Here is a 25,780-nt window from a genome sequence, read left to right as displayed (position 1 = left end):
TTGCTGGCTTGGACCTGCTCTAGCAGAGGTTGCTGGCTCAGGCCTGCTATCTTAGAAGTCACTGATTCACACTCATTTCCCACAGAGGTCTCTGATTTGGGCTTGCTCCTTAATAGTGGCTCCCATGAATCTGGTCCTGAAAGTCCTGACTTGGTCCTTATCCTGCGATAGTCACTCCCTTGTACATGCTCTATTGGGTTCACTGCCTCAGGCCTGCTTCCAGAGAAGTTTGCTTGTTTGGGCCTGTTTCAGTAGACTTCCCTGGCCCATTTCCTATAAAATTCCTTGACTTTGGGGCCCACCTCTCCCTCAAAAGGCCCAGGCTTGGACCCAGTCCTTTGTTTAGTTCCACTCCCTCGGAGATCCCAGACTCACATCTGTACCAGTAGGGTCTCAGGCTCCAGCCTGTTCCCTCAGCAGTGGCTCCCTTGTACCTGCTCTAGTGGAGTTTGCTTGCGGCCTCATTTAGTCTGATTTCAAAGTCCTCCATAATCTATGACAGTCTCCATACAGTTTACAGTTCAAAAGTTCAGTTTCCTCTGAGACTCATGCAATCTCTTTAACTGTAACCCATATAAAATCAAAATTTTAAAAAAGTGGGTCACATACTTGCAACACACAATGGCAAAGAATATACATCACCATTTTTTAAAATATTTATTTATTTATTATGTATACAATATTCTCCCTGTGTGTATGCCCGCTGGCCAGAAGAGGGCACCAGATCCCATTACAGATGGTTGTGAGCCACCATGAGGTTGCTGGGAATTGAACTCAGAACCTTTGGAAGAGCAGGCAATGCTCTTAACCTTTGAGCCATCTCTCCAGCCCCCATATCATCACCATTTTATAAGGAAGAAAATGCAGCATACAGAGAAAATACTAGACCAAAGCAAGACCAAAAGTCACCAGAAAAACTCTAAATTCTGCATCTCTATATCTGATGTCAAAGCAATTTCCAGTACTCCAGTACTCCGTCCAGCTTTGTTAACTGCAACACACATCTCTCTCGTGGACTGGTTCCACAGCCAGTCTGCAGCTTTCCTCAGCAGGTATCTCATAACTCTGGCATCTCCAACATCTTTGGGTCTTCAACAAATCCAGGCTACACCTTCACAACTTCATACAATGGCATTTCTGGGTTTCCATGCAGAAACCCCTGACACACACCCAATCTCACAAGCTTTCCTTAACTGTGAAAGGAGATCCCATAACCTCTTTCATATATCCTTGACTCTAAAATGCAGAACCATGAAGCCAAAGCTGATAAGTTTTACTCTTGGTAGAGCTGGAAGATGCCCCTACTTCTATTACATTTGCACTAGCTTTCTGTTGTCATGCTTTCGTTCACGGCTTAAGCTTTTCTTTCGTTTCTTCCCATAAGTTGGAAGATATTCTGGGTAGGGTCTTCCGGGAGTAACCACTCCCTTTATTAAATTTAGCATGGGGCCGGGCGGTGGTGGCGCACGCCTTTAATCCCAGCACTCGGGAGGCAGAGGCAGGCGGATCTCTGTGAGTTCGAGGCCAGCCTGGTCTACAAGAGCTAGTTCCAGGACAGGCTCTAAAAAAGCTACAGAGAAACCCTGTCTCGAAAAACCAAAAAATAAATAAATAAAAAAATAAATAAATAAATAAATAAATAATAAATAAATTTAGCATGGGGCTTTTCTTCTAAATGTTTATTTCTGCCTTAGCTAGAGTCTCTATTGCTGTGAAGAAACACCATGACCATGCCAGCCCTTGTAAATAAAAACATTTCATTGGGGCTGGCTCACAGTTTAGAGGCTTAGTCCACTGTCATCGTGGCGGGAAGCATGGTGGCATACAGGCACACATTGTGCTACAGAGGTAGCTAAGAGTTATACATTCTGATCTGCAGGCAGCAAGAAAAGAACTGAGTGAGGCATGCTGAGATCTCAAAGCCCATCCCCTAGTGACACACTTCCTCTAATCAAGTCATGGCTATTCTAACAAGGCCACACCTCCTAATAGTACCACTTCTCTATAAACTATGGGAGGAACGTTTTCATTTAAACGACCACAGTCCCCTTGAGCTCTGGATTTAGCGTCTTTACACTTCATGGTGTTCTTTTTTTCCTCAAACTGTACATATTATACTTTTCCATGCTCAGTTTGCTCCTTTTTATTATAGATATGCATAAGAGTGATCACTAATAATGTGCTACCATGTAGCACATTCAATTTTAAGCTGTCTTGCAATCTCCTCTTCCAGGGTCATTAATCCAAAACTCTTCAGTTTAGCATCAGGTAGAATTTTGGGAAAAAGCAGAAGACAGCCACATTCTTCTTAAAAATACAAGAAAATCTCTACGCTATTTATTAATATTCTTCTCTGAAACCTCTTGAGACAGGCCATCAAATCTACACTGTTTGCACCACCACTGCCTTCTATTGGCCTATCCCATTAAGCCCCATTTAAATCTTCCAATTACTTTGCAGGTTCAAAGTTCCAAAGTCTTCCACATTCCACCAAGAAGCATCATGGTCAGTCTTGACATAGCAATACCCCATACCTGGTATCATCTTCTGTCTTAGTCATTGATCTAATGCTATGTACCAACACCATAACCACAGCAGCTCTTATAAAAGGAAGCCTTTAATTAAGGCTTGCTTACAGGTTTAGAGGTCTAGTCCACTATCATCATGGGTGGAAGCAGGGCAGAATGCAGTCAGACATGGTGCTTGAAGAGTAGCTGAGTGTTTTCCATCTGGGTCTGCAGGCAGAAGGAGGAAAGTCTCCTGGCTTGGTTTGGGTTTTTTAAACTTCAACACCTACCCCCAGTGACACACTTCACTTTCTACTACAAGATCATACATCCTAATCCTTTCAAAGTGCCACTTCCTGACATCTAAGTATCCAAATGTTTGTGACCTTTGAGGGACATTTTTTATTCAAACCACCCCAAAATGCATAGCATACATGTGGAAATCAAAGGCAACTTTGGGAGATCATCTGTAACTCCAAAACCTCCAGGTGATCTTAGGCCATCTGCATTATGTGCACAAGCCCACAAACATTCACACACATATATAACTAAAATTTTAAAATCTTCCTTAATAAAAATTAGTCTTTAAAACAGAATCCAAAAAAAGAAAGAAAATAAATAAAATAATAATAAAAAGAATCCAATGTCTATATATGAAGTGACTTCCTTCCCAAAATTGTTGTGTTAACACCTTTAAACAGTCCACTTTTTGATGTTTGTTGTTGTTTTCCAGAAAAGATCTCATAAAGGCCAGGCTGTCTCCTAACTTGCCAAGCAGCTGAGTCTGACTTTGTACTCCTATTTCTCCTGATTCCACATCCCAAGTGCGAGAACTACAGATATGTGCCACCCTGTGGCAAACTGTTAGAGTGCAATACTTACTTATTAAAATGCCTTCAAACTAGAAAATCAACCAGAGAAGTCAGTTCACTGGGTAGCTCCATTTAAACACCATATCTGAAAATACCATTACAAGAAAAGAACTTGAGAAACCCCTTCTTAACTCACGAGAGAGAGAGAGAGAGAGAGAGAGAGAGAGAGAGAGAGAGAGAGAGAGTTGGGGAGTGAGGGTGTGCCTGTGCCATGGTGCACAGATGGCATTGGAGAATCAGTCATCACCCTCACCTTGCTTGAGATCACATTTCTTCACAGATGCCTTAGCCATCCTGGATGCCCCACAAGCTCCTGGAAAGTATTGTCTGTCTCTCATCTTATTCTAGGGGTGCACTGGGATTGTAGATGCTTGTGCTACAGCATGAAGATTTTATGTGGGACCTGGGAATCCAAACTCAAATCATCAGGCTTAGGCAGCAATTCGTTTACCCAGTGAACCAGCTCTCCCCAGCCCAGGCAATATTTTGTGTGAATTCAATATTGTGACCAAATTGAAGATGTATATTGTAAGTAAGTATGTTAAGATTCTGGAAAGGGGAAAATAATGATATCAGAATCTTTTAAACAGCACACAATTGAATTAGGAGGAGAAACTGTAGCTTTGTTCATATCACATTGCAGGAAATACATGGTAGTCACTCACGTATTTCCCCATAAAACATTCTTTCATTTGATGTCTGAAGTAACGAGGGATATATATTAGGCTAAACTACTCAAATGAGGGGATAAAGTGGACAAAAGAAAACTAACCTGAAATAACAAATATGCATGCTTTCACCAGATGCAGATAAGTGTCTGAAGTGTCTAGATCATCAATATGCCAACACAGACCGAAACTTTGCCTCCAGAAATCTATGACCTTCCTGGATTATGACGATCCCCTGGGGATAGCTCTGTCATGCATGGCCTTGTACTTCTCTGCACTGTCAGCTCTCATTCTTGGGATCTTTCTGAAGCAGCAAGACACTCCCATTGTGAAAGCAAATAACCGCACTCTCAGCTACATCCTGCTCATCACCCTTAACTGCTGTTTTCTCTGCTCTTTTCTCTTCATTGGCCACCCCAACACAACCACTTGCATCCTGCAGCAGACCACATTTGGAGTGTTTTTCACTGTGGCTGTTTCCGCTGTCTTGGCCAAAACTATTACTGTGGTTCTGGCCTACAAGGTCACTGCTCCAGGAAGAAGAATCAGGTGGTTGTTGGTAACACGGGCACCTAACTTCATTGTTCCCATCTGCACCTTGATCCAGATTGTCTTGTGTGGGGTCTGGCTGGGAAAATCTCCCCCCTTCATTGGCACAGATGCGCACTCTGAGCATGAACACATCATCATCCTGTGCAACAAGGGCTCAGTGACTGCTTTCTACTGTGTGCTGGGATATCTGGGAACTCTGGCCTTGGGAAGCTTCACTCTGGCTTTCCTGGCCAGAAACCTACCCGACGCCTTCAATGAAGCCAAGTTCCTGACATTCAGCATGCTGGTGTTCTGCAGTGTCTGGCTCACCTTCCTCCCTGTCTACCACAGCACCAAAGGGAAGGTCATGGTGGCTGTGGAGGTCTTCTCCATCTTGGCATCTAGCGCAGGGCTCCTAGGTTGTATCTTTGCCCCCAAGTGCTACATCATTTTGTTCAGACCACAAATGAACTCTATTCAGGGTCTCAGAAACAAAATACATTATAGGTACAAAGCTTCATAAATTTGGTATTAACTTTAAAGTTAGCACATGAAGGAGATTTCATTATTACATTTTCATACATATATTTTGTTCCTATTCATCTGTCTCACAAACTGATACTGCATCCCCTCTATCGACCTCTTCCTGTCTCTTCTTTATCTTAAAACAATCCTCATTTCTACAATCACGTGTGTGTTTCTCTACCCCCTGCCTTTTTCCAACTCACCTCACATACTTTTGCTCCTTTCTTGGATACCTTCTACTTTCAGGCTGAGAAGAGAGAGAAAGAGAGAGAGAGAGAGAGAGAGAGAGAGAGAGAGAGAGAGAGAGAGAGAGAGAGAGAGAGAGAGAGCCAGCTCCCTGTGGTGTTTATACTTATGACTATGACTTAAGTCACCAAGTTTAATAATTTCTGGTTCCAAAATTTTCCTTTGAAATGTCATGACTTTATTTTTCTTTAAGGCTGAAGAAATGCCATTGTGAATATGCTCCATATTTACTTTATCTATTTACCTGATGATGGATATCTGTGTGCTTTCTTTTCTTACCACCACAAAAGTGTAGCAATAATCATGGATGTGCAATTATCTCTGTAGATGTCTTCTGGGTCTATATACCTAGGAGTGGTATGGTGGATTTAATGGTACTTCTTCTTTTAATTTTGTTAGGAACTTCTACACTGTTTTCTACAATGGCACAAACATCCTACTAAACACGTAACAAAATTCATTAAGGAAAATATAGGGTGTGTGGTCAGCTTTCTAAGGAGACCAGTGAACTTGTGGTGCTGACTTTCCCTATGATCTAAACTACTGCTGAAATTCACCACCACCACCTCTTCAAGATCCAGGAAAGATACAAACTAGCAGATGTGCAGACTACAAGCTCAAAATACAAGAAACATAAAATAGGAAGTCAACATAATTTCCCTGAAAAAGTTCAACTGGTGAACTCAACATTCTGAAATAGGTAAACTATCAGATGAACATTCTGATGTAGGAAGTCCTTCAATCTATGTGTTGCTTTCATTGGTTAATAAGGGAACTGCTTTGGGCCTATATCGAAGCTGTAGGGGAACAGAGCAAGATGGGGAAAACAAAGCAGAATTCTGGGAGAAAGAAGGGCAAAGTCAGGGAGACACCATGAAGCCACCACCATGGGAGACAAACATGCTGAAACTTTTCTGGTAGGCCATTACCTCGTGGTGATATAGAAATGGGTTAAATTAAAATGTAAAAGTTAGTCAATAAGAAGTTAAAGCTAATGGGCCAAGCAGTGATTTAATTAAAACAGTTTCTGTGTGGTTATTTTGGTTCTGGGTGGCCAGAAGGAACAAGCACCTCCTCCAACAACATTCCAGAAGTTTTCTTGCAAAAAATGATCAATGACCTGAAGGAGGATATCCACAGGCAGATTAATTCCATACATAACATCAATACCTGTAGACAAAGTGATTAATACAGAGGAAAATGGCAGCAAGACAGACAAAAACAATAAGCACCATGAGAAAAACTTTAGCAATGAGACTGTGATGAGGAGAGAAAAAGGTGTTGAAAATGAAAAATAAATCAAATAAAAAAGCACAGTGGGAAGCATGAACAAAGGACTCAAAGAAGCAAAAGAAAGACTGCCAGATGGAGAAGGGTGAAAAAAATAATACATACAGACACCAAAAAGCAAAAAATAAATGAGCATGACCACAATGTCCATGAAAGACCAAACCCAAGAACCCACAGAACTAGAAGGAGTAACATAAACACAAAAGGTTCAGGATATTCATTCAACAATATTACAGCAGAAAGATTCCCAAGCCTAGAAAACATTCAGACATTCAAACACAAAACACATTCAGAACCCCAAACAGACATGACCAGAGAAGTACTTTCCCATGGCATATTACAGTCAAGATGTCAAAAATACAAAGCAAAGAAACAATACTTAATGTTGTAAAGGAAAAAGCATCAAATCACCTACAAAAGCAAATAACAGAGTAACATTAGCAACCACAAAGCCAGGAAGTCATGAAATGATGAAAAAGTCCCCAAAGCAGATTAATTGCCAGTCAAGTCTACTATGACAGCCGAGTGATCTCCTAAATTTGAAAAGAAATAAGAACATTTCAAGGAAAGCACAACTGAGAGAGTTACTGACCACCACGCCAGCACTGCAGAAGACACTAAAGGAATACTCTAAGCAACAGAAGAAATTTCAATAACTAATGCAGAGGAAAGAATAGATTTCATATTCAGACAAGCTGAACAAAGGTGAGCTGGAAGGAGTCCATTATATCCAACAAAGTAAGCCAGATATGAATGTGGGATGGCATAAAGAACAGACAATAACCCAACTGATAGTAGAAAAACAGAAATTAATAGCTATTTCTCATTAATAATTTCCATGTAATGGACTCAACTCACCAATAATGATACAGACCAGTTGGCTGGATTAAAAATGGAAAAGGAGTACCATGGAGAATGGTAGGTCACTGCTTGACAGGAGTGGGGAAGGGGAAGTGTAAACTAAGAAGAACGTGGAGGACTGGGGCTGTGAAATGACTCTATATAGCATTTCAGTGGTGAACACAGGTCATTACACATTGGTGGGAACCCACTGAATGTAAGATACAAAATAGGAGCCCTAGTTCGGTGTGACAATGCACACATGTATTTGTGGCATTTTGGAGACTGATGGGAGGTCAAGTTTAAGGGTAGTCTGGGCTACGGATTAAATCCTGAATTCAATAAAAAAAAAGAATGAAACAGAAAATATGAACACTAATGTGAAGTGTAGAGTTTGGATGAGGATGTGTCATTGTGGATTATAACAAATACATCACTATGATGGAGGATGATGACAGTGGGAGAGGTTTACACATGATAGGGAAAGGGAACAATGAAATCTCTGTACCTTCCTCTCAATGTTCTAGTAAACATCAAGCTCTAAAGAATTCTTATAAAATAAAAATAAAATCTATTCATATATTTAAAAAAAACAGATTCAACTATATATTGTCTCCAAGAAACACACCTCACTGATAAAATCAAAAGATAGAAAATATTCCATCAAGAGCATTAAAACCAACCACACCAAATGTTGGGACCCCCAACTTCATAAAATAAACATTAAATGGAAAAATGGGTCCCCATATTAATAGGTGAATTCAATACCAAAATCTCATATAGATAGGTCATCCTTACTAAAAGTCAACAAAGATGCACCAGAGTTAAACTAACTATACCATAGATCAGATGGACTTAGCATATTCCTATGGAATATTCCACCCAATCAATATTAACCACCATATTTGGTTATAGAATTCTTCTTAGCAGGGGATGATAACCACCCAGAGTGGGCAGGTCTTCTCACTTCAATTAACCTAATCAAAATACTCCCTTACAGGTATGCCTAGAGGCCCATCTCCCAGTTGACTCTACAGCTTAACAAGCTGACATTGGAGGTTGACCATTACTAATCCCATTTTTAGAATGCAGCATTACTCCGCACTAAAGTTATTAGTAAGGCCATTGTGTGTTTTAAGTTTATTGGTCCTACTTTTGTTTCTTACATTTAAATAAAAAGTAATGAGTTTTATTGCAGCATCTTCATACACATGAGTAGTTATACTTTGTTCTTATTCAATCACTCATTATTCTTCCTTTCCACATTCCCCAGGTTGTCACCTCCTGTTTGGTTCTCTTTCCCTTCTGTTTCCATGACACGTGTATTACATTCTTTATCTCTCTTAAGATTGCTTCCTCCTCTCTTATGATCCCTTATATTTTCATGACCTATAAACATATAAATGCAAACACATACATATACACAAATATTTATAATTTAAAATCTAAGTTTTGCATAAAGGAAAACATTTAGTATTTGCCCTCAGACTGTGGTTTATTTCACAAGACATGATTTCCAGTTGTATCGACTTTCTTGAAACAACATGATTTATTCTTTACGGCTGCATGAAATCTCATGGTGCCCATGTACCTCTATGTATGTCTGATCTGTGATTTTTGTTGTTGCTTTTCTAGGTTGGTTCTCCTTCCCAGGCTGGCCTCAAAACATTGTAAAATAATCTTTTTGTATACTTAATATGTGTCACTATGATTGGTTTAATAAAAAGTTGAATGGCCAATAACTAGGAAGAATATTCAGGACAGAGACAATGCTAGGAAGAAGAGCAGAGTTGTGAGAAGACTCTAGAGATGCAGAGCATACAGCATGGGTTTCACAAAGTAAAGGTAACCAAATCACATAAAAGAACATAGATTGAAAGATATGGGTTAATTTAAGATATAAAAACTAATTAGAAAAAAAACAAATATAAGCTATCAGCCAAGATTTTATAATTAATAAGAAGTCTCTGTGTCATGATATGGGATCTGGCTGGTAGGATAGAGAAAGACTTGCAGCATGCATATGGCACCCAATGTGGGACCACATAAGGCCTTAAAAAAGATTTAGAGAGAGAATTTGCGACACAGAGTCAAACATGGTTTCCTGGTGGCCATTGTCTCTCAGATAGGCTAGAGGCTACTGGTATACAGAGGCATACCTCTTTTAAGAGGCCCTGCTACTAAGCACTTGAATGGGGTTTAGGAGCAGTCGACATGAGACTAGGTAGAAATGCCTACAGCATCATGGACCCAGAAACTTCCCAGAGTTGGGGTAGTAAACATGGCTCTGGTCAGTACCTCTGTCATGAGGCTAGGCTCTCAGAAAACTGATGGGGTGGAGCCAGCTACCAGCACACCATGAGCTAAGCTTCATTTAAGATTTTGTTCATGCAGTCAGAAAGGTTACAGATATATAGTAAAACAGGTTCAGATGGAAAATAACCTCTAAACAAGACAGTGTGTTTAACAATGTATGTAGGCATAAGAAAAAAAGGTATAGTCATAAAAAATAAAAAATAAAGTAATAAAAAGAATAAGTCACACAGAGATAGGAAATATACAGGAAGTCTGATCCTGTATCATTATTATTTTATTGTGATGTCTGTGAATTTTTTGAATGCTGATAAACAAATGACAGCTGCTTGTAGACAGGATTGTGAAAGGGACTGCTAAAATAAACCAGCCTAGGAACTTTAAGAATGCCTTGAATAAACCAGTCTAGAACCTTTAAGAGTGCCTTAACTTGCAAAATTCAAGATGTCATTGTTTTTTACCGCCGAGTAGTACTCTAATATGTATATATTCCACACTTTCTTCATCCATTCTTCCACTGAAAGGAATCTAGGTTGTTTCCAGGTTCTGGCTATTACAAATAATGCTGCTATAAACATAGTTGAACAAATGCTTTTGTAATATGATTGGGCATCTCTTGGGTAAATTCCCAACAGTGGGATTGCTGGGTCCTGGGGTAGGTTGATCCCAAATTTCCTGAGAAACCTCCACACTGCATTCCAAAGCGGTTGCACAAGTTTGCATTCCCACCAGCAATGTGCATGCAAATGGATGGAAATAGAAAACACCATCCTGAGTGAGGTAACCCAGGCCCAAAAAGATGAACATGGGATGTACTCACTCATAATTGGTTTCTAGCCATAAATAAAGGATATCGAGCCTATAATTCGTAAAAAAAAAAAAATCCTAGAGAAGATATATAAGAAGGTGAATCCAAAGAAAAACATATAGTTATCCTCCTGGATATTGGAAGTAAACAAGATTGCCGGACAAAAAATGGGAACTTGGGGGTGGGGTAGGATGGGGGGATGGGGGGATGGGGAGAGAAAAGTGTGAAGTGGAGGATGGGAAGAGCTTGGGGGAATAGGATGGTTGGGATATAGGAAGGGTGGATATGGGAACAAGGAATTATATATCTTAGTTAAGGGAGCCATTCTAGGGTTGGCAGAGACTTGACTCTAGACGGGTTCCCAGGTGTCCAGGAAGACGCCCCCAGCTAGTTCCTTGGGCAGCTGAGGAGAGGCTGCCAGAAATGTCCAGATCCTATTGCCATACTCATGAATATCTTGCATATCACCATAGAACCTTCACCTGGCATTGGCTGGAGAAAATGACAGAGCCCCACATAGGAGCACCGGATTGAGCTCCCAAGGTCCTGATGAGGAGCATAAGGAGGGAGATCACGAGCAAGGAAGTCAGGACCGTGAGGAGTGCGTGTACCCATTGAGACGGTGGGACAGATCTAACGGGAGACCACCAAGTCCAGTTGGAATGGGACTGATGGAACAGGGGACCAAACCGGACTCTCTGAATGTGGCTGACGGTGGAGGAGGACTGAGAAACCAAGGACAAAGGCGATGAGCATGAACTCTACAGCATGGACGGGCTCACTGTGAGCCTTGTCAGTTTGGTTGCTCACCTTCCTGAACTTAGGGGGAGCTGGGAGGACCTTGGACTTAACATAGTGAAGGGAACCCTGATGGCTCTTTGGCTTGGAGAGGGGTGGAGTGGGGGTATGGGTGGAAGGAAGGGGAGGGAAGGGGGAGGAGAAGGGGAGGAGATGGAAATTTTTAATAAAAAAATTGAGAAAAAAAAAAGAATGCCTTAACTTTCAAATGGAATTCCAAAAAAAAGTCTTGCTTTGGGGAAGCAAAAGGCTGTGGATCTGTTCAAGATTGATAAGGGACCAGATTTGATCAGAGAAGACCCCCCCTGGAAGCCTGCTTACAGACAGAAAGAAATGTACCTAAAATAACTACAAGACAGACAACATATATTTTACCTGATCAAACAAACGACAACACATCTTTGGCAGGTTCTTATACAACATACAGCCCATACTTGTGTTAATGTATGTTACCTTTCAGAGTTTTGTGTTTTCAGAGCAAGGGGGCAAGGCACCAATAAAAATGGATGTCCCAGGTGATCCAGCCTCTCAGATTGCCTCTGTTGCAGTATCCTCAGAGTTCTGCATCCAGAACAGCTTCAAGGCTGCTGGCTGAGATGGTCCATCCCCACAGACTATTCTAACCAGGACTTTACTATTATCATAATTTTCTCACAGTCCCCCAAAGATGCCATTACCTCCAGACAACAAGAAGCAGTTTAGAGAACACAATGTGCCCATTCCCAAGAGGTGGGGTGAGTGGTTTTGTTTTGTTTTGGTCATTTGTTGGGTTATAAATGTTTGTCATCACTTGGAGGGGGTTACAAATTGTTACTGGTCATGGAAAAAGCTAAATGAGGAGTTTAGATTCAGGGATCTCTTTCTGAAGTCAAAAGGAGAAATACAGTATAAAAATGATGGGATAAAAGTGTGCATTGTTGAGTTTACTTTTGAAAAACTGTTTCTAATATTTTACATTGGTATGGACTTTTTGTATATTGACATAAATTTAAGGTTATTTTTGTTATACTGAATTATGTTTCTACTCTTATTGGAGTATTGCTCTAATGCAGCTCATTTAAAAATGTAATATATAACTAAAAGATGCAGGTTAGTAGTCATCTTTAATAATCAAACTTGTAGTCATATTAGGTATATTTTCAAGGTTAAGCCTATACATTTAGATAGATGGTCTTCAAACACTTCAAAAACATACAAAATATGGCATTTAAGATTGAATAACCTGAGGCTTTTCAGAACAGTGAGATATCTCTGTTCCTGGCAGCACCAACTTACTTCAGAAAAGATGATGGGCATTGAAGAAATCCCTTCTGGAGTTTGATTTCATTGTGGCGAGGTTAGCCACTGGGCAAAAAAAAAAAAAAAAAAAAAAAAAAAAAAAAAAAAAAAAAAAAAAACTGTTCTTGCCTTGACTAATGACAGTATGTTGTACAAACTGGATAAGCAGGACACAAAGGATCCAGCAATACCACTCTTGGGAATATACCCAAGAGATGCCCTATCATACTACAAAAGCATTTGTTCAACTATGTTCATAGCAGCACTATTTGTAATAGCCAGAACCTGGAAACAACCTAGGTGCCCCTCAATGGAAGAATGGATAAAGAAGGTGTGGCACATATACACATTAGAGTTCTACTCAGCGGTAAAAAATAATGACATCTTGAATTTTGCATGCAAATGGATGGAAATAGAAAACACTTTACTGAGTGAGATAACCTAGACCCAAAAAGATAAATATGGTATGTACTCACTCATTAGTGGACATTAAGCCTATAGTTCATGATCCTAGAGAAGCTAAGTAAGAAGGTGAACCCAAAGAAAAACATATTTATCCTCCTGGATATTGGAAGTAGACAAGATCACTGGGCAAAAGTTGGGAGCAGGGTGTGGGGTGGGATGGGGAGAAGGGGAGATGGGGAGAGAAAAGGGAGAAGGGGAGAATTGGGGAGAGCTTGGGGGAATGGGATGGTTGAGATGGAGGAAGGATGGATATGGGAGCAGGGAAGAAGATATATTAATTAAGGGAGCTATTTTAGGGTTGGCAAGAGACTTGACTCTAGAGGGGTTCCCAGGTGTCCAAGGGGATGTCCCCAGCTAGATCCTTGGGCAGCAGAGAGGGTGCCTGAACTGGCCTTCTCCCATAGCCATACTGATGAATATCTTGACTATCACCATACAACCTTCATCCAGTGACAGAAAATATAAATAGTGCATGGATGGAAAGCCCAGAAAGAATAGGAAGGGGCATTTGAGAAGGAAGAAAGATGAATACTGAAGATAAAAATAGCTTTGAGAGAATTTGAGGGTTTGAAACCAGTATGGCTACAAGCCTGAGATCACAGTACTGTGGATGTCAAGGCACAAAGACCATAGGTTTGATGTTGTGAACCTTTATCTGTACAGCTGCTAAGCTCTCAGTCGTGACAAAGAGACTTCTTATTAATTGTGCTTGGGTCTCTGCTCTTACCTTCTGACTTGAACCAGGAATGCTGTGTAGCCTCAGACAGAGAAGCTGCATCTAAGCTTAATAATGTTTTTCCTGTTAGCCAGTGCCTATAAGCTAATAACAATGTCCTTGAAGAGCTACTCTGGAGGAGAATATGATGAAGGCACTGACCGGGGGATGGGGAGTATTTTCACGCCATGATAGTATGTGTGTGGGAATGGACATAAATCTTGATGTGGCAGTGAGGAATCCTGTCAACAGAGGAATGGAAAGGAAGACTTGTGAAGGGAACCAAAACTCTCAGGCAGAGACTTCATCTCTGTTGAAGTTTTATTGGTCCTTGGAGCCAAGGCTCCCCACAGCCCCCAGGCTACAGCCTGAGGGTGGCTCTGGCCAAATGCAGAGTCCACTGCTCCCCCAGGCTCTGTCCAGTTGCTCAAAGGGATAAAGGGAGACAAGATAAAAAGGGAAGTGCTGGAAACAGATCACAAGTCCTCTTCCTACCTTGGGGAGGACCTCCCTGTCTCCCAGGGTCACCAGCCCAGCATCTGGATATTCACAATGCTGGAGGCAACCCTCAATGTCAGTCCTAAGTTGTCTATGTGGACTGGGTGTGCCCATTGGCCAGACGCCCAGTTGCCCGGTTCCGTGGGCCATTGGCAATGGCTGGGACAGACCCTCGAGTCACCCCATTCTTTAGCTGAGGACTTTCAGGAACTGCCCCATCATCACTGGAGTCTGATTCTTCCTCATCACTACGAATGTCCTTTGCCATCTGTGAAAACAGACGAGACCACAGCTCAGAACATAGTGAGGAGCACTGAGACAAGGAGGGGCATTGGGAGCCGACCCTGTTAGGTCTCCATACCTGACCCTTCCACAGGAAACTGAAGATCATGCGCAGGATAAGACAGAACCAGTACACATGAAGGATTTGCAGCATCACCAGGAGCACATTAAAGTAATAGTAGCCGAAGAAGGGACTCCTGTTCTTGATGGAGTCAAACAAAGTGGAATAGAGGACCCTAAAGCAGGAAGCAAGAAAGAATTTCACCGGTCTGTATAGCTCCCCATTCTAGAAACTTGCATGGATTATCTGTGCTCCTGAGCCTCCCTAGTGCCCTCTCCTGAGATGGTATCTCTCTTGACCTGCTTATGTTAAATCAGTGAAGCATACAAGTATGTCAACTGGCCTTTCTCTACCACAACTACAAGGCAGTAACAAGTGTGCCACTGGCCCTCCCAGGTGACCCTTTATGATTACCCATCTGTCCTTAGATACACAATAACTCTTTACATCAACCTGAGACTTACCAACTCATCTCACAGAGCACCTGGACACCAGTCAGAGACAATGTTCCTGAACCCACTAGACCAACTCTTTGCAAGGTCACAGCTCCCGTGTCCTACACATATCCTCTACCATCAAAACTAACCCTGTTGCTATTTCATATACGAGAAAGAAAAATTCAACCACATCCCCTTGATTAATCTTTGTCCCTAGCTACTTCCCCCCCCCCCCAAGGCTCTTATGCCTTCTAGGAGCCCAAACGCCTATCCCTCCTCTACTCTACTGCCTCTTCTGCCTCTTCTTCCTCTGCACACTCTCCCTTCCTCCTCCTTCTCTCCTTCCTCCCTCCTCCATACTTACCTCTCCCTGCTCCACACTCATCTCCCTCCTCCGTACTCCTCCTCCATCTTCTTCACCAACTTCCACTCCCTTCTTTAGTCTTTCCTTCCATCTTTTATCTTCTTCCTCTCCTCTTTTCATTTTCACTTTTTGCTCCATATTATCCATCTTCTCCCTTTACTTTTCTTTCTTTGCCCCTTCCTTCTCGCTCATCCCTCTGACTCCTCCTCTCTGCCCAACCCTGTACCTAAGGGGCACTAGACAAGATCTTTATCACTGAACGTCACTACTGGTCCAGTCTTCAGCTCTCAGAACTTCTCCATCACTCTCCAACCAAAATCAGAGAGCTCTAGGAATTGGCTTGTATCCATACCTATGTCCCAGATGACATTGCCCAGCCTCCTGCTGCAAATGCCTGCCACACGCTGGCCACTCCTGCATTTACACACCCACACTTTCCAGAAAGCCCAAGCTGACAGGCCACCTGCCTCCATGTCTACCAAGGAGCATAAGCCCCTCAAAACCAGCACAGAGCTGCTGGGCTCCTGATGCCTCCTGAAGTTTCTCCTAGTCCTGATGGTGTCCCCTTCTGGTCATATCCTCTCACCTGCTCTGGTTCATCTGCCCCACCTTCCCACATCTGCCTTAGTCCTCCATGGCTCCCACCACCCTTCAGATAACATCCCATTGAATCCTTCATTACTTCCCCTGGTCACCCACCTGCATGCACCTTATCCTTCTCTCTGTTCCAACCACATGAACTCATTTCTGTTCTTCCAACACTGGAACACATTCTAGCCTCGGAGTCTTTGCATATGCTGCTCTCTCCACCTGGACCATCTTCTTCTATGATCAGTATGGTTCTTGAGCCCCATTCATTCTCTATACACAACAGCTATCAGTGAAACACCCCCGAAGAGGGACAAATCCAAGGCCAACTACCTACAAACCTGCTCCCTGCACACTTCCTAGTTTTATTTTCTCTTCAGTGCTATCAGTCCCTTGTGCCTTGTGGTCTGTTGCTTGCCTGTCTGTCCTTTTCCTCGTCCATATCTGTTAGCTCCAGAGCAGACACATGCATTGCTCTCTCTGATATTTCTTCACTCCCTAACACATTTCAAAGACTCAACAAATATCAAAAAATATTTACTAGACAATTTTAGGGACCAGGCACTCGGACAGCCTCCTCCTCTCTCTTCCTGTTCTAAGAGTGCACTGCATTAGTGCTGCACTCAGTTTCTGTTCCTCTGACCTCTGGGCCTTTTGCATATGCTATGCTCTGGGCCAGGCACACCATTTCCTGCCTCCTCGACAAACTTCAGCCAACTCCTCCAGTTCCCTGAGGTAGAGCACCAAGGGTGAGGCCTTCCTGGATCCTGAGCACACCCTCCCATCTCCCTATCCCTCAGAACTCACTGGGTGGGGAAGAATATGAGGCGAGTGTAGAAGAAGACTAAGGAGAAGATGATGAAGAGAGCGTTGCACACTCGCCGAAAGTGGGAATAGTTGAACATCTTACAAGCCTGGGGAGAGCAGCAAAGAGAAATAGGTTTAGGACCAAGAATCCATGGAAAGTGGTGGATCAGACAAGGGGGATCCTTTACCTGGGGACAAGAAGCTATGGGAGGAGCAAGTGATTGAGGTAAGGTTGTATCTCCAGAACTAAGTAGGAAGGACAAAAAAAAAAAAAAAGAGTGGCAGGGATAAGACACAGAGTATTTCATCTCCAGGGAGACTGGAGCATGGTGCCTCAGATCCTAAAAGGCTGGAAAAGGCAGGGTCTCACATCCAAATGAGTCAGACAGGGATAAGGACTTCCTGTCCCAGAGAGAGCAAGAGGAAATGGGCCTTACGTTGCCGGGACACTAAAGAGGGAATAGTGAGGTTTCACCTCCCAGCGAGGTTGAGGGATTAAGGCATCATCACCCTAGCAGATAAGGAGAGACGGGGTCTATCAGGCAGCCCAGTTGTGGCAGGGCCTCCTCTCCATGGCCAGGAAAAAAGCAGGGTTGGCAGGGCAAGTTAGAGGTGAACCCACCTCCAGAAGGTAGTCGGAGCAATCATGCAGCAGCAGCACCACAGAGCCAATGCGCAGCAAGTTGGAGCTGTAGGAGAAAGCTATCAGCCCCACGGTCACAAAGTGGTGCACCACCTGCTCCTTGAAGTCCTGCAGAAGACAATGGGTCACCACTGGGACAAGCCTCTGTGGCTGGAGGGCCCCATGCCTGGAAGCAAGCCTTTTCAGAAGATCTATAAGGCCTCTGGATCCCATACCTTCTGCCAGGAATCAAGAGCACCTCATAGTGCAACGCTGAGGCCAATTCATCTCACTTCAGCCTCTCCCCAGAGATTAGGAGGCATCGCCACCATGGTGCCCACACATCCAGTTTGACGTGTAACTCATAACTCACCTTGCGTTTAATGTCAAAGGGCAGAGTGATTAGCAGTGAAATGTAGAAGCCCAGTTCCAGAAGGTACCACCAGTACAGGGCCAGATTCAGGGTCTATAGCAGGGTAAGGAAAGATTAACTGTGATGTGTGGAGACCTGGATGAAGATTCTCCCAGAGGAGGAGCTATATCATCCAAGCAACAAAAAGGGCAGGGCCTCATCATACAGGAGCTAGTGGGGCGGAGCCTTATCATACAGGCAGCTAGTGGGGCGGGGCCTCATCATACAGGCAGCTAGTGGGGCGGGGCCTCATCATACAGGCAGCTAGTGGGGCGGGGCCTCATCATACAGGCAGCTAGTGGGGCGGAGCCTCACCATACATGCAGGCAGTGGGGTAGGGTCTCTCTTGCCTGTGACCACAGAACTGAGTTTCTCCACAGTTCACTTGCCACTCACCTGCTGTGGGTAATTTTCCCAGCACAATGCCAGTGTCCACAACCATGGTTCCTATGAACGAACAAAGGATCTCAAGCTCTCCAAAGGCAAAAGCCAGCCTCCTACCTCTGGATCTGAACCCTCCACAACCAGGGCTTCCACAGCCTTCCATGTACAGATTCCACTCTGCCCTGCTTTTAGGCTTTTTCAAGCAAGGGTCTCACTGTGTAGCTCACATGGTCCTCAAATCCACTATCCGTCTGCCCACAGCTGCTGAGTGTTAAGTCTGAGGGTTGGTTTTAACTGTCAACTTGACACAATTGAGACCCGCCTGGGAAGGTGGTATCAATGAGGGATTATCTCGGTAAGGTTGGTCTGTGCATATGTCTACATAAGAGATTTTTTATTTGTGTTAACTGAGATGAAAAGACCCATCCTGAATGGAGAGCACTATTTCATGAAGTGGGCCTTGGGCTGGATGAAAAATAGAGTGAGCTGAACACTAACATATATGCATTCCTTGCTATCTGTTCCTGATTAGGATGTAAGCAACTCCCTCAAGTTACTTCCCCTGCTAGGATGGACTGTGACGTTCGAACCATGAGCTAAAATAAACCCTTTCTCCCTTCAGCTGCTTCTCAGGAAATTCTATCACAGCAACAGAAAAAGAAAGTAGGGCAGCATGCTCTCTCCCCCACCACAGCTCCGCCCTGCTCTCTCCAGCTTGTTCCAGTTCGGCCTCCCTCTCCTCCCCAGCAGATTCATTCACTGCAGATGGCCAGCTCCTGGTGCAAGAAGGTCTACAGTCAGCTTGTGGTTGTGGGATCGGTGACCCTCAGGTTTACTCACATGGTAGAGGACAGAGATGCCACCCACGAAGGAACACAGATAGAAGACAAACCTCCAGCTGCAGAGGGGGAGGAAGCTAGTGAGGCATCTGCCAAAAGAGCAGTGTCCAGGCCCCAGGGGTAGAGCTTTATCTGTCAGGGAGACTGAAAAGGGGTGGGGCCTCACATCTCGGGGAGTGTGGGAAGGGAAGGACCTCAAGTGACAAGGAGGCTAGGGAGGGGTGAAGCCTCATCACCCACAGGCTAGGAGTGGCAGGGTTTCATTATCCAGACAGATTTGAAGGAATGGGATCTCATCACCGAGGCAGGCTAGGAGTGGGGCCTTATCATTCAGAAAGACTACCTCCCCATAATTACCTAGCTTCACAGAATTTCTTGGACAGGCGAGGACGTTCCAGGTTCCGACGTCTCCTGAACCAGCGTTGAGTCTGCCGTAGTGTGAGACCACACTGGGCAGCCAGGAGGACCATCTGGGTCTGAGCAGAGGGTAATGAGGGAGAAGGGTTACAGTGGCCTAGTGCTGGTTTCCTACCCTTGTCCCCAGATGCATGGGTCCCACTTTGATTCTCACCCCACCCCCCTCCGGAAGCTCAAGATCCTTCCCACAGAGCCATATCCACTATAGTGAGAGGAAAGAGAGGTTGTATGGGTGGAGAGACCTCCAGAACACTGGTCCTGCCTATATAACACACAAGTCACAGGTAGCAAAGCAGTAAGCAGTATTCCTCCATGGCCTCTGCTTCGATTCCTGCCTCAGTTTCCTGCCCTCACATTCCTCAGTGATCGCCTGTTACTTGAAAGTGTGATTTGGAATGAACCCTCTCTTCTACAACTTGTATTCAATGTTGAGCACAGCAACAGAAAGCAGACTAGGCTACTACCCCAGGCAGGCATTTAGCTCTCTGCTCTATAGAAGAAGCTAACCTGCCAGCCAGGCAGTTGGTGCATGCCTTTAATCCCAGCACTTGGGAGGCAGAGCCCAGCGGACTGTGAGCTTAAGGTCAGACTGGTCTGCAGAGCAAATTCAAGGACAGCCAGAGTTACACAGAGAAACCCTGCCTCAAAAAAACAAAAGCAAACAAAAAAGCTACCCTGTCCCCAGCCATGATACACAGACGTGACTTGCACCTTACCCTAGAAAACCTGCCCAGACCAGGCCAATTGAGTAGCCCCACCAAGGATGGGAATAGAAGCAGAGTCACAGGGCAGCTTCTGGCATTCCAGCCCCTCCACCGGAACAGACACCTTGTCCCTCTCCAGAACAGGGAAGAAACCTACTCTTCTCACTGTGATCCCAGAATCTGTTTGGTGAGTGAATATAAGGCTGATGTCCCAGACTAAGAGATGAGGAAGTTCATATCCCAGGAAGCCTAGCAGTGCTAGGACCATGAGTCCCCAGAAGTCTGGGAGCATCAGGGCCTCAAGTCCCAAGAAACCTAGAGGTGCAGGGCTTATGACCCAGGAAGGTTTGGCAGAGTGTCAAACCCTGGGGAACCTGAGAATGATAGGACCATCAAGTCTCAGAAAGACCTCATGTCCCAAGAAGTCTAAAAAGGGCCACATTCAAGCTTCGATATCTTTAAAAGGCTTCCCCAAGTCCCAGGGAGACCAGAAAGGGTGGGACTTCATAATTCAGGAAGCCTAAAAGGGGGCAGACCCTCATGGCTCAGGGAGATGAGGGGTGTGCCCTCACATCTCAGAAAGACGTGAGGGATGGGGCTTCAAGACCTAGGGAACTGAGACTAGGAAGGGCAGTCTCATGCTGGGAGAGAAGTGGTTCCAAGCTACAGGAAGCCTGAGGAGGACATGACTAGTCTACTAGTCTTAACACAGTGGGCAGAGGTGGAGCCTCGTATCCCAGGAGAGGAGGGTAGAGCCTCATGTACCAGGGAATCTGTGGATTCAGGTTGAATGTAGGAAGGGGGGCACTTATGGGTGAGTTCAAGGTCCCTGGGCAACCTCCAATAAGTGCTACAAAGGACTTCTATTTCCAGGTCCCAGGGACACCCCCATGCAGATGTCAAGAAGATGTGGGGGCTCACCTCCACCGGTCTCTGCCCCATCCTGAGGAAGTATTTCTCCAGCACTGGGTTGGGCTTCATCTGCCTCCTGATTTGATCCCGCACACCCATCCACCGGCTCAGGGGCAAGGCCACAAATCTGAGTGCAAGGGAGACAGAACCCAAAAGAACTCAAATGAATGGGATGTGACCATACCAAGAGGAAATGGAGGGAACCTGAGGCTCAGGCAAGCCTCATCAGCATGTATGATTCAAATCTACAGAACAGAGGGTATGGAAACACAGAGCCAAAATGCCCACGCAGGAAATAAATTTTCTACCACTTCTCCCTGGAACAAACCTAGGAAAAGGGACTAGCATTATCTTCAGGATAGGGATGTTCAGGCCAACTCACAGGGAACCCGGGTTCCTTCACCCATCCTCAACCAGAACAAAAGTCCTCTGACTCTTAGTCTCCCTGTATGAGGCTCCTCAAGGGAGGGGCATCACCGGTTAAATCTGATATCCCACAATCCCTACTTCAGGGAAGGTACCTGGCTAATCAGTACCCACATTGACCACAAGAGGGTGCCCCAAGACCACAAATGGAGATTGAATGCCATCTCCAGAGTTCTAGCATCTAAACCTCACTTAAGAAACTAGTCCCTCAAAAAGAAAGAAAAAGAAACAAGGAAGGAAGGAAGGAAGGAAGGAAGGAAGGAAGGAAGGAAGGAAGGAAGGAAGGAAGGAAGGAAGGAAGGAAGGAAGGAAGGAAGGAAGGAAGGAAGGAAGGAAGGAAGGAAGGAAGGAAGGAAGGAAGGAAATGTAGTTGACAGTTGGGGCAGACTGAGGGGCCAATGACAATGGCACTGGGATTTGTCTCTACTAAATGTACTGGCTTTCTGGGATCCTATTCTCTTTGCATGCATACCTTGCTCAACCTGAATGTAGTGGGGAGGGCCTTGGACTTTCCACAGGGCAGGGTGCCTTGGAGGGGGTGGGGGGAATGGTGTGTGGAGGGAGTGGGAGGGAAGTGGGAGGAGGGGAGGAAGTGGGAATTTGGATTGGTATTTTTTTAAGTATTTATTTTATTAATAAAATAAAATAATAATAATTTAAAAAAAAAAAAAGAAAAAAGAAACCTGAGACCTAGATCCATCTAGTGAAGAAGTCCTATTAGACACCACGGTGATGGAGCAAGGGAGACCAGTCTCTGTTGAGTACTTACCCCACAGGGGGAAGTCCAAGCTCTGATCAGGCTCACTTTAGCACTCTTACCATGTCTGCTGGCTTGCTTGCTTGCCTGCTACAGTCTCCCTATGCAGCCCAGGCTATGCTCAAACTGGCAATCCTCCTGCCTCAGCCTTCCCAATGCAGAGATTACAGTCATGTACCACTTAAATGTGAAAATACACCCATCTGGGATCCAGTGGTGAAGTCAGGCATAGTACCACCCTACTCTCCTGTGGCGGTCCATTAGGAGGTGTGGCCTTGTTGGAGGAAGAGTGCCATGTGGAGGTGAGCTTGGAAGTCTCATATATGCTCAAGCCACACCCGGTGTCTCAGTCACTTCTTGCTGCCTGCAAGACGTAGGACACTCAGCTACTTCTCCAGCACCATGTCTCCCTGCAAGCCACCATGTCACATGATGATAATGGACTCAACCTCTGAAAATATAAGCCACCCCAATTAAATGTTTTTCCTTTATAAGAGTTGCACGGTTGACATGCATCTTGTCACTGCCATAGAAACCCTAATTAAGACATCTCTCATCCCTATTTTTCCCAGCTCCTACGGGAAAGCAACCTTCTTTGAAGGCCTATCTAAACTGGGCTTCCCACAACTCCCACACACCCAGCTGACCTACAAATGTTACTGAACATGTTACTTAGACATGTTACTAAAGCGTTCTGTTGTCTCCATTTCTTCCTTTGTAAAGCAGGGCTAATAATAGTTCCATCTCATATACTGGCATCAAGAATTGAGCTAAGACATGCAGACATCTTAAAGAGTTGTATATGGCAGAGGAGCCTTCAAAAGTATATGAAGGGACTAGGGAGATAGTTCAGTAAAGATATTTACCACACAAGCATGAGGACACAAGTTCAAATCCCCAACACCCATGCAAAAACCTGGATGTGGCCATATGCCTGCCTGTAACCTCACCTTTCTTGGGAGTTGTGGGGAGAGAGAAAGGAAGATCACTCGGCTTGCTAGTCACCCTGCCAAAAGGTAGTTAAATAGTGATAGGAGTATGTGCTCTGACTTCTACACACACATACACATTTTTAAAAAATTAAGTCTATGAGGTAAATATAACTTCAGCAAATACTCCTTAGATCACTCTCATCCTGCCTGTGTTCAGGGGACTGAGAGCTCAGAAACCCCTTGATGGTGGGAACCACAAATGAAGATGCACTTCTGGTTAGGGCTTGAACCTAAAATGGGATCCTCCTGAGATAGACCAAGAGCTCTGTCTTGAAACACACCTTAGAAGAATTGTAGAAGTCTGGAGATGTGACTGAGATGGCAGAATGCTTGCGGAGCACGAATTAGGAGTGATAGCAGATGCCTATCATAAAACACTTAAGAAGTGGAAGCAGGAAAACAAGATGTTCAAGGGGCCAGAGAGGTGGTTCAGCAGCTAAGAGCACTTGCTGTATTTCCAGGAATGTAGTTTAGATGCCAGCACCCAAACCAAGTGGCTCATAACCACCTGTAACTCCACCTCTAGGGAATCTGAAACCATTTTCTGACCTGTGGGCGCACCTGCATGCACATGGTACACATACACAGGCATGCATGCATGCAAATGCAGGGCTCCACCAGCCACAGCATGGCACTCACCTCTCAAAGACGATACGCACAGCCACCAGGACCAGAGCCACTGGCAAGGCAGCTAGCATGTGGTGAGGGTGGGCGAACACCAGGCCATCTCGGTCCTCCAGCTCTGCCCATGTGCTGTTGGGTGGTAACCAGTACTTCTCCTGCCACAGCCACTCACTGAAGCTGAACAACATGCTGTGGAGACACAATCAGGTAAGTGCAGATCAACTCAACTAGAAGCATGTAGACAGTGGAAGAGGCTGAGCATCCAGAGCCACAGAGCATTCTACTTGAAGGAACGTCAGAAGAGGGGAATACTGAAGTGAAGGCACAGTGGTTTAGAGCACGGACTGCTCTTCCCGAGGACCAGGGTTCAAATCCCGCCTCCCACACAGCAACTAACGACCATCCGCAACTCCAGCTCTAGTGGAGTCAAAGCCTCCTTCCGGTTCCCACAGGCACTGCACTCGTGGTGCACAGACATGCAGGCAGGCAAAACTTCCATACACATTGTGGTGGTCTGAATGGGAATGCCTCCATAGATTCACATATTGAATGTTTGGTCCCTAGTTGGCAGACCTTTTAATTTAAGAAGAATTAGGGGCTATGGCTTTTGGAGAAGGTGTGCCACTGAGGTGCTAACTCTAGGCCCAGTGTCCCTCTGCCTACAGGTCAGGATATAAACTTTCAGCACCATACTTGCCTGCCTGTTGGCACACTCCCTGCCATGGTGATAATGAACCAACCCTCTGAAGCTGTAAGCAAGCCTCAATTAAATATTTCTTTTCCTTCCTCAAGACCCAGCAAAACCACTTTTGGGTATATATCCAAAGGATGCTCAATGGTATCACAAAGACATGTGCTCAACTATGTTCATAGCAGCATTGTTTATCACAGCCAGACCCTGGAAACCTAAATGCCCCTTGACCAAAGAATGTAGTACATTTACACAATTGAGTATTACACAGCAGAAAAAAATAATGACATCTTGAAATTTTCAGGCAAATGGATGGATCTAGAAAACATCATATTAAGTGAGGTAACCCAGACCCAGAAAGACAATTATCATATATACTCACTCATAAATGGTTTTTAAACATAAAGCAAAGGAAAACCAGCCTACAAATCACAATCCCAGAGAACTTGGACAACAATGAGGACCCTAAGAAAGACATACATGGATCTAATCTACATGGGAAGTAGGAAAAGACAAGAGCTCCTGAGTAAATAGGGAGCATGGGGACCTTGGGGGAGGGTTGAAGGGGAGGGAAGAGGAAGGGAGGAGAGCAGAGAAAAATGTGTAGCTCAATAAAATCAAAGAAAAAAAGAAAAAAAAGAAAAAAGTGATTAGGTAGTGGTAGAATAGCTGGACATGCTAAAGCAACATTGAGAAAAGTCATTCATGGCTATAATGACTGGACATATTTGGATGTAGAGATTAAAATTACTTTGATGAGAGTAAGAATAACTAATGTAGAGTACGCAATGCACCATGTGTGCCACAGAAACTTGTCTGTTTTCACTGGGACATGGAAACGGACTTGACTTGGGAGTGTCAGTAGAGTGTGTAGAACTGCGTAAGCAAGTCATCACCTACCAAGAACAACTAAAGAAGTTAAGAGATTAAGTATAGCTGGGCGGTGGTGGCGCACGCCTTTAATCCTAGCACTCGGGAGGCAGAGGCAGGCGGATCTCTGTGAGTTCGAGGCCAGCCTGGTCTACAAGAGCTAGTTCCAGGACAGGCACCAAAAGCCACAGAGAAACCCTGTCTCGAAAAACCAAAAAAAAAAAAAAAAAAAAAAAA

At 44.3% G+C, this 25,780-nt stretch overlaps 1 protein-coding gene across 3 annotated transcripts in view; it reads right to left on the bottom strand.

Annotated features, from left to right (window-relative positions):
- Positions 1 to 14,159: 14,159 nt before the first annotated feature.
- The window catches only part of Cers4 (ceramide synthase 4), a 34,885-nt gene continuing 23,264 nt past the window's right edge, over positions 14,160 to 25,780 (bottom strand). For all 3 annotated transcript variants that reach the window (XM_038345753.2, XM_038345751.2, XM_038345752.2), the window contains exons 2-11: positions 23,998 to 24,171; positions 21,193 to 21,310; positions 19,508 to 19,626; positions 19,152 to 19,209; positions 18,324 to 18,374; positions 17,889 to 17,981; positions 17,516 to 17,644; positions 16,894 to 17,000; positions 14,716 to 14,872; positions 14,160 to 14,622 (exon numbers count right to left, since the gene is read on the bottom strand). In XM_038345753.2, coding sequence (XP_038201681.1) covers positions 14,446 to 14,622; positions 14,716 to 14,872; positions 16,894 to 17,000; positions 17,516 to 17,644; positions 17,889 to 17,981; positions 18,324 to 18,374; positions 19,152 to 19,209; positions 19,508 to 19,626; positions 21,193 to 21,310; positions 23,998 to 24,170 — 1,182 coding nt within the window. In that variant the 5' untranslated portion in view covers position 24,171 and the 3' untranslated portion in view covers positions 14,160 to 14,445. The remainder of the gene's footprint in view (positions 14,623 to 14,715; positions 14,873 to 16,893; positions 17,001 to 17,515; positions 17,645 to 17,888; positions 17,982 to 18,323; positions 18,375 to 19,151; positions 19,210 to 19,507; positions 19,627 to 21,192; positions 21,311 to 23,997; positions 24,172 to 25,780) is intronic.

Source organism: Arvicola amphibius, chromosome 10, assembly GCF_903992535.2.
Source record: "Arvicola amphibius chromosome 10, mArvAmp1.2, whole genome shotgun sequence".
Classification (NCBI taxonomy): Eukaryota; Metazoa; Chordata; class Mammalia; order Rodentia; family Cricetidae; genus Arvicola; species Arvicola amphibius.
Note: the sequence above shows the minus strand (reverse complement) of the source record. Positions and strands in the feature narration are given on the sequence as shown.